The 12,500-nt window shown below is 44.5% G+C and overlaps 1 protein-coding gene across 2 annotated transcripts in view; it reads right to left on the bottom strand.

The window, feature by feature from the left end:
• The window catches only part of STX5 (syntaxin 5), a 699,464-nt gene that overhangs the window by 408,165 nt on the left and 278,799 nt on the right, over window positions 1–12,500 (bottom strand). For both annotated transcript variants that reach the window (XM_044075745.1, XM_044075746.1), the window contains exon 7: window positions 1,710–1,766. In XM_044075745.1, coding sequence (XP_043931680.1) covers window positions 1,710–1,766 — 57 coding nt within the window. The remainder of the gene's footprint in view (window positions 1–1,709; window positions 1,767–12,500) is intronic.

Below are 12,500 nucleotides of genomic sequence, written 5' to 3'. Positions count from 1 at the left end.
TTGGGAGAGGCGTCTAGGCAAAAGAAACACTTGTTGAGGCGATCTTTATGGAAATATGTCTCCCTCATTGGCATATACCTTTCCTGGATGCCATGAACCCCCAGAAGCAATAAAAAGTCAAGAAAAAACAAAATCCCAATGGGGTACCTATCTGCAATGGCTCAGAACCAGCAAATAAAAAGTGGGCAAACTGATGAAAGAAAAATGTGTACAAACTGGCGGCAAAGACACAGACATTCAGACAGACAACTGAGAGATGCATTTGGACTGTGGGCAAAGAAGTTCTGAGGAGGATACATCCGGACTTCACCTTTATGCTCTATGCTACACGAGGGGCATGTGTGCGACATATGGCACACCTCAAAGAAAAAGTAGGCCTTTGAATGCTGGCCGGAAACTGGGCTACCTAAGGGAGCGAATCCCAAAATGTAATGAATACTACAACCAGTGAATGGAAGAAAATCTACACAAGTCCCAGGAGAACTCCAGCAGTAAAACACGCCCAGCTAATAGACCGCACCAACCCCTCTAGACGCCTAAAGGCACAGCTGCAGATGTGTCCATCCATTACTTGGCAAAGTCTGTGGAGTACTGTTAACAGAAAACTATTCTTGCTTAACTAGCAGGATTGTTCAGACAATCATGCTCACAGGAATCTAATTCTCAGCTTACAATGATCCTTATTAGAAAGGACAGATCTCTGCTACAGTACAGCTAATGACAAAAGAACAGACATCAGAGGAGCACCCAGCATGTCAATCCATCACTTATATCTAAAAATGTTATACCTTCTCTGTGACTTCTGAAATCAATGCAGACAGCTGCAACTCCACTGCTGTCTTTTGTTCCTCAGTGAGAAAGACAGCTAATTCATTTTTGTACTTTACTCATATCTAGAACTTGCTCAACTGTCATCTGCAAAACTAGCTGTTTACTCAACAGGATCCCTATTCTTAAAAACAGTAAGATGAAACCTTTATCTTACCATCACCATTACCTTACCATCTTAGTGGAGATGGAAAAGTATCCTCCTTTAAACCTAAATCCTGTTTAAATTACTTCACAGCACAACTACGCTGTACACTTTACAGGCAATAAGACTAAATAAAAAAACATGACAGATGCTGAAGCCTGGCTAATAACTTACTATCTAAAAGCCTGTGGATTCAACTCTCAATTTACTCTGATGCAAGAAATGCCTCAAGACCGACCAAACATATTAAGGGGGAAATATAAAGCACAACTCCTAAAGGATGCTGGAAACTATATGAACTGTTTTTATTAAAGAAAAATGACAATAGCTGGTTCCCTAAGAAACAAACAGGAACAGCTAAATGAAAAAAAAAATACAAAAGGAAATGTTTCTTAGGAAATTACTAATGAATCTTTTCAGTATTCACAGAATCAAGTGCAACTAGATAAAATAAATCCAATAAAAACAAACCACGTAAACAAATAAAGCTTAAAAAAATCAACTGTGCAAGAAAAGAGCAATGTGTGCACTCTTGAAAGCCGGTAACAGCATCTGTATTGTATTTTCAAAGTGGCTAGTGCTCATCCACATCTTTAAAAACAGTTTTACAAATGCTCAGATATTACTCTGATTTAAATGAATAAAAAAAACGTTTGTGGGTAAAGAAAATTAAAGCAATGAAACTTAAATATGAATTAAAACTGTTTCCACTGCATTTTAGAACATTCCCACTTACCTCTGTTCGCACCTCTAAAACAGATTTGAAGTCATTTGACATAGATGCCAGTTTAGACTGAAAAACAAACAAAACTGATTCAGTGAAGAGCTGTGCTGTGCTAGATCAAATACACAAAACGAAGCTGCCACTACAAAAGCAATAACCATTAGAAAGTGCTGAAGCAGATGTATCCTTTGTTTAAGCATAAAATTGAAATGCACCTTGTACAATTTTCAGTGAATCAATTCATTGTGATGCAATTTCACATGACAAAACCTAAATGTACACATCACTGATAACTCCAACACAGACAGTTTAGAAAGCATTTACCTTTGTGAGGGTATCCTGAAAATCTGTGCTGAAAATTATACTCAGAAAACATTTACGCATAGTTTACATGCCACACCAACTGCATAAATGAGAGTTACGTATTTGCCATAATGTTAAATTCTTTACTATCTATATCTGTTCACATCACTGGAATGGACAAGTCCACCTATGTATGCCAACATAGCTAACAGCACTCTTCCTGCATTTCAAGAGTTACGTATTTGCCATAATGTTAAATTCTTTACTATCTATATCTGTTCACATCACTGGAAGGGTCAAGTCCACCTATGTATGCCAACATAGCTAACAGCACTCTTCCTGCATTTCAAGATCCTCATCTCTTATAATGCACTACCACTCCCTTTATAATTCAATAAAAGTGTTGGGGGGGGTGGCCTCAGGATATCAGTCAGATTTGTCAAGAGATTGGAAACAATTTGAAAGGGGGACAATGGAAAGGTTGGTGATGTGCACAGACGTCAGTAGTTACGGACCCAACATTATGGTAAATACATAACTACTGCATCTTAGTCCATCCATTCTGTCCACTTTACTTGAAGGGACAGCGTCCCCAGCAAAGATCCATGGTGATGCCATGACATAATACCATGTGGTATTGGTATGGTATAATATGGTGGCACCAAAGGAAGACCTGGACCATTAGTAGCTTATGTTTGCAAAGGCATACCGCCATGCCAAGGTTAAGTGCTCCATAAATGTCACCAGCTGAGTGAGGAGTTCCATAAGAATGCAGACAAAGTAGAAATAGTTCTGGTGAAATTAGCTTTGGGTTTGTATGTCAAACATCTGTTACAGGAGGCATAAGTATTAAGATGCAACTGTATAGCCTTCTGGATGCAGATACTTTTGAAATCTTCTGACAATTTATGTTTGCCAAAGGGCATATACAACTGATCCATCCATCCACAACCCCTTTTTCCTCAGATTGTGCATGGGAGTCATGGTGTCACTTCAACAGTGATTCATCTCAAGCCAAGGCTCACACCGCTGAGTGGCTAGACCTGCCATGGTAGTTCATCCATGCCACACACTCGCACCTACAGCCTGCTCAGTGTGTCCAATTTACCTATGCATGTCTTTGGAATGTGGGAAGAAACTGGAGCACCCAGAGGAAACCCATGCAACTACAGGGAGGACATGCAGACTCTACAAAGAAGGCACCCCAGCCGAGAATCGAAATGGAGAACTGCCTGCTCGGAGGTGGCAATACTAACCGCTGCACCACCGCGTCTGCCCTAAACAACTGATCATGTTGTCAAAATTGCTTCGTCCAGCAAAGGTAACACTTTAATTGTCTATGAACATCCATGCAATGAAAAAAAATGTATAGCGTCCAGTTGGAGCAGGAAGGAAAGACAAGTAAATAGAGAAGATGGTTTAGAGTATACAATGTGACTACTTTAGGGAGAAAGGAATGGTGTAGAAGAGCGTGAGCGTGTGCGTGTGTGTGTGTGTGTGTGTGTGTGTGTGTGTGTGTGTGTGTGTGTGTGTGTGTGTGTGTGTTATACCTTTAAGAAGCATTTCAAGGCCAGCACGTGCATATAAATAGCAAGTATGTGCTAGCTTCAGTGCCATTTTGAGAATGCAGCCAGAGTGAGCATGTACGAGTGTGATAGCTAGTTTGTTTATAAGTTTATCTAAGTTAAAAAATTATTAAGCCTCAATCCTGATGTGTTTGTACACATTAAAGCTGCTTGAACAGAACCCACAAAGACTTTATTTTATCCTGACTGGATGAGCGACATGGTGTCAGCACCGGGATTCCAGAGACTGCTTTTCAGAGCTATGAGGTGATAACAGTAAACAGAGAAAAGAGCACGGAAAATGGCCAGAAACAAACCAAAGGTAATGAAAACTTGTACAAAACTATTTATTTTATAAAAAAGATAAAACAGAGCATTACAAGGGCACAGACCACATTATTAAACAAGCAAGAGGCACAAAAGGTTTATTAATTAAACAAAATGTTTAAAATTAAGAAATCTGATAAAACGATCATCAGAAAAGCACATAAGGGGTTCGGAATTACCCTGGAATTGTAAAACTAGCATATTTAAAGTAAAACAGGCATGTTTAGAGTAAAACAAGCACAAGTATAATGAGCATGGAAAAAGATTAAACAACTAAAACGAATATAATAAAGTCAAAAGAGCACATTATCCTGACTGGATGAGCGACATGGTGTCAGCACCGGGATTCCAGAGACTGCTTTTCAGAGCTATGAGGTGAGCAAGGTGACTGCATGTTTTTTTTTTTTGGCAAAGTACTGTGTTTTGGCAAAAATACTATTTTGTACTGGATTCAGGGCATAACTAGAGTTATTCGAAGTATCTCAAAGTGTGTAAAAGTGCTTATAGTGTGTGCATATCACTGTGCATTTACTCCAAAGAGTTTGTGTGCAAAGTGCAACTATTTCATAAAGTACAGTCAAAATACAGCCATTCTGAAAAGTTTCTTGCGCTGGATGTGCCTATTTGCAAAGTGCCAGCATTACAGAATGTTTCTTGCACTGCAAAGAATTATTTAGAAAAGTACAGCCATTTTGGGAAGGTTTCAGTGTGTTGTGTACTGTTTATTCGTAAAGTGCAGTTACTCTGAAATGTTTCTTACACTGATGAGAGATGATTTCTTAAAGAACAGTGATTTCAGGAGTATTACAGTGCCCAAGAGACTTCTTTCACAAAGTTCAGTTATTCAGAGGCTTGTTGTGCTAGTGGGCATAGCTACAAATACTGGCATAAATTTCTGGCATATGTGCGTGTGTTTGTGCATACTTGCAAAAGCTTTCACTGGTATATGTTAATACGGCAGACCGATTTCAAAAACCATCACAATTAGTGTTTGATCAGAATATTGCAAAGAACTGGAGAATATTTGAGCAAGAGTACAATATTTTTATACAAGCAACTTATTTTGACAAAAATGCATGCACTAGGGCATTCATTTTGCTAAACCTAGCTGGGTCAAAGACCACAGAAAGGGAGCATTCACTTGTGAATGCACCAGCAGTAATATGAGAGAAAATGTGAAAATTAGAAGTTATGTACCTACCATAACGTTCCACGTTAGTTGTCTTCTCTCGCCTTCTTTCTTGCTGGATGGGTTCGGAGCCGATCCTCGGCTCCGACTCGGCACTTGCTAAGCTCGAGAACTCATTTTACCAGCTCGAGGCAACCCTATATCCAATGATGCAAGGCGTGACTACCTCAGATCTCGTTTGGTAGCTAGAAGAAAACCCTGCCAAAAACACTTCTTCCGAAGGAAGAAGATACTAAATGTAGGAGAAACTAGGCCAATAGCCGCTAACAACAATGAGTCTTCCTACTGGGAACTCTTGGAAAGAGTGAAAACACCCCCCAAAAAAAAAGGTACAACTTCAAGATCAGTCCAGGCCAGGGGGAAGGAGGGAGGGATGCAAGAAAGAAGGCGAGAGAAGACAACTAACATGGAACGTTATGGTAGGTACATAACTTCTAAATGTTAAGTTGTCAAACTCGCCTTCATTCTTGCTGGATGGGACCGCGTCCCTAGCACCTCTATCCTGGGTGGCTCAATGGAACAGACTCTTGAGAACTGTGGAACCAAACCTAGCCCTGTCCCTGGAGGCCAAGTCCAATTTGTAATGAGAGACAAAGGTGTGAGGAGTGGCCCAAGTGGCTGCTGCACAAATGGTGTCAATAGGTAGCCTATCCTGAAAAGCTGTGGATGTGAACAGGCTCCTGGTAGAATGTGCTTTTGGTTTTGAGGACAGTTGCTTACCTCTAAGAAGATAAACATAAGAAATGATAGAAGACAGCCATCTGGATAAGGTCACTTTAGAGACTGGGAGACCTTTTCTGTTCTCTGCACAAGAAAGAAATAGCTGATCAGATTTTCTGAATTGTTTAGTTCTGTCCAAATAATATCTGAGTTGACGATGGACATCCAAGCAATGAAGTTTTTGTTCAGCTTTGTCCGAATAATTAGGGAAAAAAAACTGGCAAATCAATAGATTGATTAATATTCGTCTGGGAAGCAACTTTGGGCAAAAAAGATGGATTAGTTCTTAAAGATACCCTATCTTTGTGAAAAACCAAGTATGGGGAACGGACACAGAGGGCCTGAAGTTCAGAAACCCTTCTAGGTGAAGTAACAGCAACCAAGAAAATTGTTTTCCAGGAAAGAAACTTTAACGAGCATGTAGCAGCCGGTTTGAAGGGGGGTAGAATCAAGGATGCCAGCATTAAATTCAAATCCCATTGCAGAGGAGGATCTCTGATTGGAGGCTTCAGGAGAAAGATACCTCTCAGAAAGGCTTTGCAAAGCTTGTGGGACATTATGTTTTGATCCGCTAAACCAACATGAAAATTAGAGATTGCTGCCAATTGGACTAACTGTAGAAGAAGACGACCCCGATTGAAAAATCTCTGCTAAGAAGTCCAAAACTGAATGCACTGGAGCAGTAAAGGGATCTATGTGTTTAGACTTTGCCCAGAAAGAAAAACGTTTCCACTTACTAGCATAAATCCTTCTGGTGGAGGACTTTAGAGAAGCTACTATGATATTTCTAACGGGGTTAGAGATCATAGGAAGCCTGGCTAAGGAAGGAAGTGGAGCAACCAAGCAGTGAGGTTGAGAGAATGAATGGCCCGGTGCGGTTGACCCGACTGGTGGGTCAGAAGATCTGGGACTGGGTCCAGATGCCAAGGCTGCGCCAGGAGATGACGATGCAGGGACGGAAACCAAATTTGTCGAGGCCAGTAAGGGGCAATGAGGATCAACTTGGCTCTCAATATGGTAGCTTTCTGAATCACTTGTGGTATCAGTGGAAATGGAGGAAAAGCATACAGAAGTCCCCGGGGCCAGTCTTGGGTCAGAGAGTCTCTTGGGGAATGGCCTGGTAGAGGAAAGAGGGTGAAGAAGTCCGGGCATTTGCTGTTTTGGGGTGTAGCAAAAAAGTCGCAGGAAGGGAAGCCCCACTTCTGAAAAATCTCGTCCACTACCGATTGTTTGAGAGACCACTCGTGTGGCATGAGAATAGCTCTGCTCAGTCTGTCCGCTAAGAGGTTGGATCTCCCGGGGATATGCGTTGCCATCAGAAACCGATGAGAGGAGATTGCCCATTGCCAAAGTCTGAGAGCTTCTCGACACAGTGGATAGGACCTGGTCCCGCCCTGTTTGTTGATATACCAGACTACAGACATGTTGTCCGTCTGAAATGCAATAGTCCCTAAGGGAAGAAAGTCGATGAGGGCTTGCAACTTTAAAAGCACTGCTCTCATCTCTAGGACATTTATGTGCATATGGTATTCTATGGGTTGCCAAGTCCCATGGACCATACTGCCCTGATAATGCCCCCCCCACCCGATCAGAGAGGCATCCAAAGTGACTGTGGCAACCGGAACTGGGGGGAACAAACAGTCGGCCCTGATGGAGCAGAGGAGAAGACATCCACCAGGTTAGATGACTCTTGCACGATTGCGTGACGAAAATCTCGTGTCTCATGGGGAGCTGCTGGAATGACCACTGAGCGAACAACATCCACTGCAGAAGACGCATGTGGAAGCGGGCTAATGGCAGCAGTACAATGGCCGCAGCCATAAGACCCAGAACCTTCAGGACAAATTTGGCTCTGATCTTCTTGCTGAGTAATATGATCTGAACATACTTCTGGATGTCCAGAATTCTTTGTTTTGTGAGTCTGGCTGACATACTGACAGTGTTTAATTCTGCGCCTATAAAGGTAATAGATTGGCAAGGCAACAGAGAAGATTTTTCGAAGTTTATTGAAATCCCCAATTGTTTGCAGGTTTGCAGAGTGTAGTCTCTGGCCTGGAGAAGTTGATGCCTGGTGGTGGCGGAGAGGAGCCAGTCGTCTAGATACAGAAACAAATGGAATCCTTGACGTCTCAGATGAGCCGTAACCACTGCCATACATTTGGTAAACACTCTGGGGGCTGTAGTGAGGCCAAAGGGCAGGGCTCTGAATTGAAAATGACTGGACCCCAGCCGAAAGCGGAGAAACCTTCTGGAGCGCCTGTGAATCTTTATGTGATAGTACGCATCCTGAAGGTCTATTGAGCACATCCAGTTGTCCTTGCCCAAAAAGGGTAGAATGGACTGATGCGTGACCATCTGGAACCTTGCCTTCTTGACAAACTTGTTTAGTTTGCTGAGGTCTAAAATTGGTCTCCAATCTCCCGTCCTTTTGGGGACCAAAAAGAATATTGAGTAGATGCCGGATCCTACTTGGTCTGCTGGCACTATTCGGACGGCTCTTTTTTCTAGGAGCTTTGATACCTCCTGCTTTGCCAATTCCCTTAGACCGGGTGAGACATCTGGAAGGGACTGATGAGGAACGGGATACCTCTCGAAAGGGATATTGTAGCCCTTGGATATGATCGACTGTACCCATTTGTCTTGAGAGAGGGAACGCCAGGCTATTGTGTACAGCGACAATCTTCCCACGACTGCCTCCAAGGGTGGACAGTCGGGCAACACCTCAGGGATGCTGGAAGGGTTTATCAGGGAGAGGCTCCCTGCTACCCTGATTCTGTGGACCCCCTCTGCCCCTAGGGTGGCGCCTATTATTATTACCCCCTCTGCCTCTGGGGGTAAACTGACCACATGTGTCCGGCATGACTCCTTGAGATTTACGGAACCACATTTTCCCTCCCTTCTGACCCTTTGGATAGGGTCTTGAAGGGGTGGAGAAATGGACTCCTACGGCAGAAAGGGTCTTGCCGTCTTGTTCACACCTGGTCAATGTATCCTTCACCTGAGGCCCGAACAAAGCCGAACCGTCGAAGGGGGTATTGGTGAAGGATGCCTTAAAAGGGTCTGCGAAATTACAAAGCCGCGTCCAGGCTTGACGCCTAAGTGCCACTCCTGCGCGTGCGGCCCTACTCGCTCCATCGGCTGCACAAGAAATGAGCCGCATGGAGGAGTTAGTCAAAGAATTGAGGATTCCTAGCTGTGAGGCAATCTTTTCTTGAGCCCCAGTCGCCGAAGGATCCTGAACCACTTCACCTAGTTCCTTGAGAATGTCTCTCTGAAGTCTGGTAAAGTGACAAAGGTAGTTCAGCGAACGCATAGTAAAGGTCGCTGAAGAAAACATCCACTTGCCGTACCTATCCATGGTCCTAGAGTCCTTGTTAGGAGGATGGACAGGCACAGAAGGATCAGAAAGTTCCTTTTTGGTGGCCGCCGCCACCACCATAGCATCAACAGGGACGCCCTTAGAAAGAAACTGTTTGTCTGAAGGGGCTGTGATGAATTTGGAGGGCCTCCTGGGAACTGGTTCCACAGAATCCGGGGCTGCCCACGCCTTCCGAGCCACCACTTGCATGAGTGGGTCAAAAGGCGGAGACACCCAGGAGGTGGAGGGTCGCGATCCAAAAGCCTCCAGGTATACAGACTCATCCTCGGAGGGGTCAATGGAAGGCCAGTTCCTCCTCTGCTTAAGGAGTTCCAGGATGTCTGAAAAGGAGACATCCTCAGAGGGGGACCGTGGGGAGCCCTCCGACTCATCTAAGTCGGTATCTGATGTAGTAGACTCAGGGGAGTCTGTGTGCTTCCTCCTACACGTCCTCTTACGCGGGGGTTCCCCTGCAGGAACAGGAGAAACCTCGGAAGAGGAAGTTCTTCCCAATGGGGAAACCTGGGGCGATGGATCTCTGGGTACGGGAGCAAGAGACATCAACAGGCACCGAAGATGGAGGAGCTAAAGGAATAGACCGTTGACCTAGCTCAGGGGCTAGGACACTCCTCATCACCTTGAAGGCTCCTCTGCCAGGGAGGCCAGAAGAATCCCGCTCCGAAGAAACAGGAATCCCCGGTCCCATCGAAAGAGAAGGCTCCGAAGCCGATGTCGGTGCCGAGCTCACCAATGCCAAAGCTCCAAGAGGGAGAGCAGGGTCGGACAAGGGTCCGATGCCACTCGCCCCCTCGGAGCCGACAAGGGAGACCCGACGACCGGATCCCTCCAAAGAAGGTCTCATGGAGGAGATCGAGCCGAAGACGCCGGAGCCGAAGGGGACGTATCGGCTCCGGCACACCCACGGTCACCGTTCCGAGAAGCTCCGGCTCCGAACTCTGAAGGAGAGTCGGAGGAGGAAGTTCAGGGGGATGAGAAATAGCAGACGTCTGTTGAGACGGGCTATGGAGCATTTGGGCTAGTGCCTGTGACTTCAACAGTCTGCTTACCACCCTCTCTAAATCATGGTCCGACAGCCTGGAAGACCTTGAAGATCGGCTCCGATGGCTCCGCTCCGACAAAAGCGGAGATCCCGGAGCCGAACGAATTGACTCCAGGGAAGGAGACAGAGATCTCTTCCTGGATGGAGCCATCGGAGCCGACGACCCCTCGGCTCCAGATGGAGCCGAAGACTTATCGGTTCCAATACTGGATAAAGACACGTCTGCTCCGGCCAGAGCCGACAAAGTAAGGGGTATTTGTGCATCTGAGCCAGACGGAGCCGACACTACAACCTCCAAAGTGGAAAGATCGGCTCCAGCCAGAGCCGATCTCGACTCCGAAGGAGTCAGAGCCACAGCCGAAGGCTTGAGAACTATAGCCTGGGCCTTAGATGGCTTAGAGGGCTTAACCGACCCAGCCTTGGTCGGAGAACCCTCTGGCTTTAACAAGCCACGAAGAATAAGCTTGTTTCTTCGTTCCTGCAGGACTCTCTGGCTAAAGGAGTGACAAATAGCACAGGAGTCCTGCAGGTGTAAAGGCCCCAGGCAATACACACAAGAAGTGTGACCGCCTGTCAGAGGCATTTTCTGACAGCACGAGTCACACTTCTTGAAGCCTGAGACCTTCACTTCTTTAGACATAATTATGTCCAAAAATACACAGACACACAACAGTCGCACAGTTAACCCACAAAAAACACACAAACACTAACCTGACAGGAATTAACTGGGAGGGAGGCTTAAGGCCTGAAGAGAGGAAATTAATCCTGACGTAAAAGAGAAGGAATATAGGGTAGGAGATTAGCTAAATATATATATATAACCCAATAGATGACAAATAGAAAGAAAAGGGAGAAAAAAACCTGACTAATCTTATAAAATTTCAAGCTTTACCTGAGCTGGAAAAAAAGGAGACCTCTTCGCGAAGCGGCAAACGAGATCTGAGGTAGTCACGCCTTGCATCATGGGATATAGGGTTGCCTCGAGCTGGTAAAATGAGTTCTCGAGCTTAGCAAGTGCCTAGTCGGAGCCGAGGATCGGCTCCGAACCCATCCAGCAAATATGAAGGCGAGTTTGACAACTTAACATCTGTCATATTGTTGTACAGGCTGAATCAAAGGAAGACACAGAATGTATGAAGCCCAAGTTCAGGGAAATGTGTATCCCCAGACAAAAATATTGCATTAGAGAGGAATTTTACACGAGAGATCAAAAACCAGGGCAAACTTTTGCAGCTTATATAACTGACCTGAGAAACAAAGCTAAAACCTGTCAGTTTGGTGACTTAAAAAATGAGGTGATAAAGGACAGGCATGTGTGTGGTATCAATAGTGCTGCAGTGATTTAACGCGGAGCAAAGCTATTGAGATTTATCAAATACATGAAGTTAGAGAGAGGCACACAAGTATGTTTGCAAGTGATAAGAGCATGGTTTCAGCAGGCTCCAGAGCAAATGTAAACAGTATGCAACATGGGGCAAGCAGAAGCAGGCCAAAGCACATGGCACCTGCCACCCCTGCAGGATCCCCAGATAAAACCCACAGTTTTCCAACATGTTCTAAGAAAAAGGACTTGCTTAGTGCAGTACAAGGGTGAGTCAGCAAAACCCAAATCCAACTTTAACTGTTGCAATTGTGGTGCCAATCATGAGTCTAAAAGAGAAAAATGCTTAGCATCAACAATGCCACAAGTGTAAAAAATTGAACAATTTTCAAAAATTTTGCAAATCAAGTAAACCTCAGTAATAAAGGAGGGTCACTTGAAAAAGCAAGCTGATCACACAGAGCTGCAACTCTCCTTTCTATGTAGATGGTGTATCAGTAATTTGGTGAAAAAGATGATGCAGTAAATTTGCTGGCAAAGAATGAAGTGTTTTGTACTCTCCAGATCAATGGTAAATCCACCGAGCTTAAAGTAGACACTGGCTCAAAGTGTAATGTTATGTCAGCAGACATTTCTAAGGTGAGAACAGGTAAACAGCTCAGTGTGGCTAGTTGTTTGAAACGTGTTGCTTATGGAGGTGAAGAAATTCAAACTGAAGGTTCAGTGGTGCTTTCATGTTATTGGGCTAGGAAAGTACAGCTGTGTACACTTACCATAAATGTAGATTTTCGAGTGTATTCACTGTTGCAGTCATTACATTTGGGTGATCTGCTGGCAGGTTGCCCTCAGTCGGCCTGAATAACAAAGTCTTGGGTCCTGCGTCGGTTGCTGTCGCCTCTTCCATGACGTCAGGTCATCAGGGGTATAAAACATGCAGCCGACACCATTTAATCAGTTTTT

Source organism: Protopterus annectens, chromosome 6.part1 (genome assembly GCF_019279795.1).
Source record: "Protopterus annectens isolate FY-2018-M chromosome 6.part1, PAN1.0, whole genome shotgun sequence".
Lineage (NCBI taxonomy): Eukaryota > Metazoa > Chordata > Ceratodontiformes > Protopteridae > Protopterus > Protopterus annectens.
This window is presented reverse-complemented; position numbering and strand designations above follow the sequence as displayed.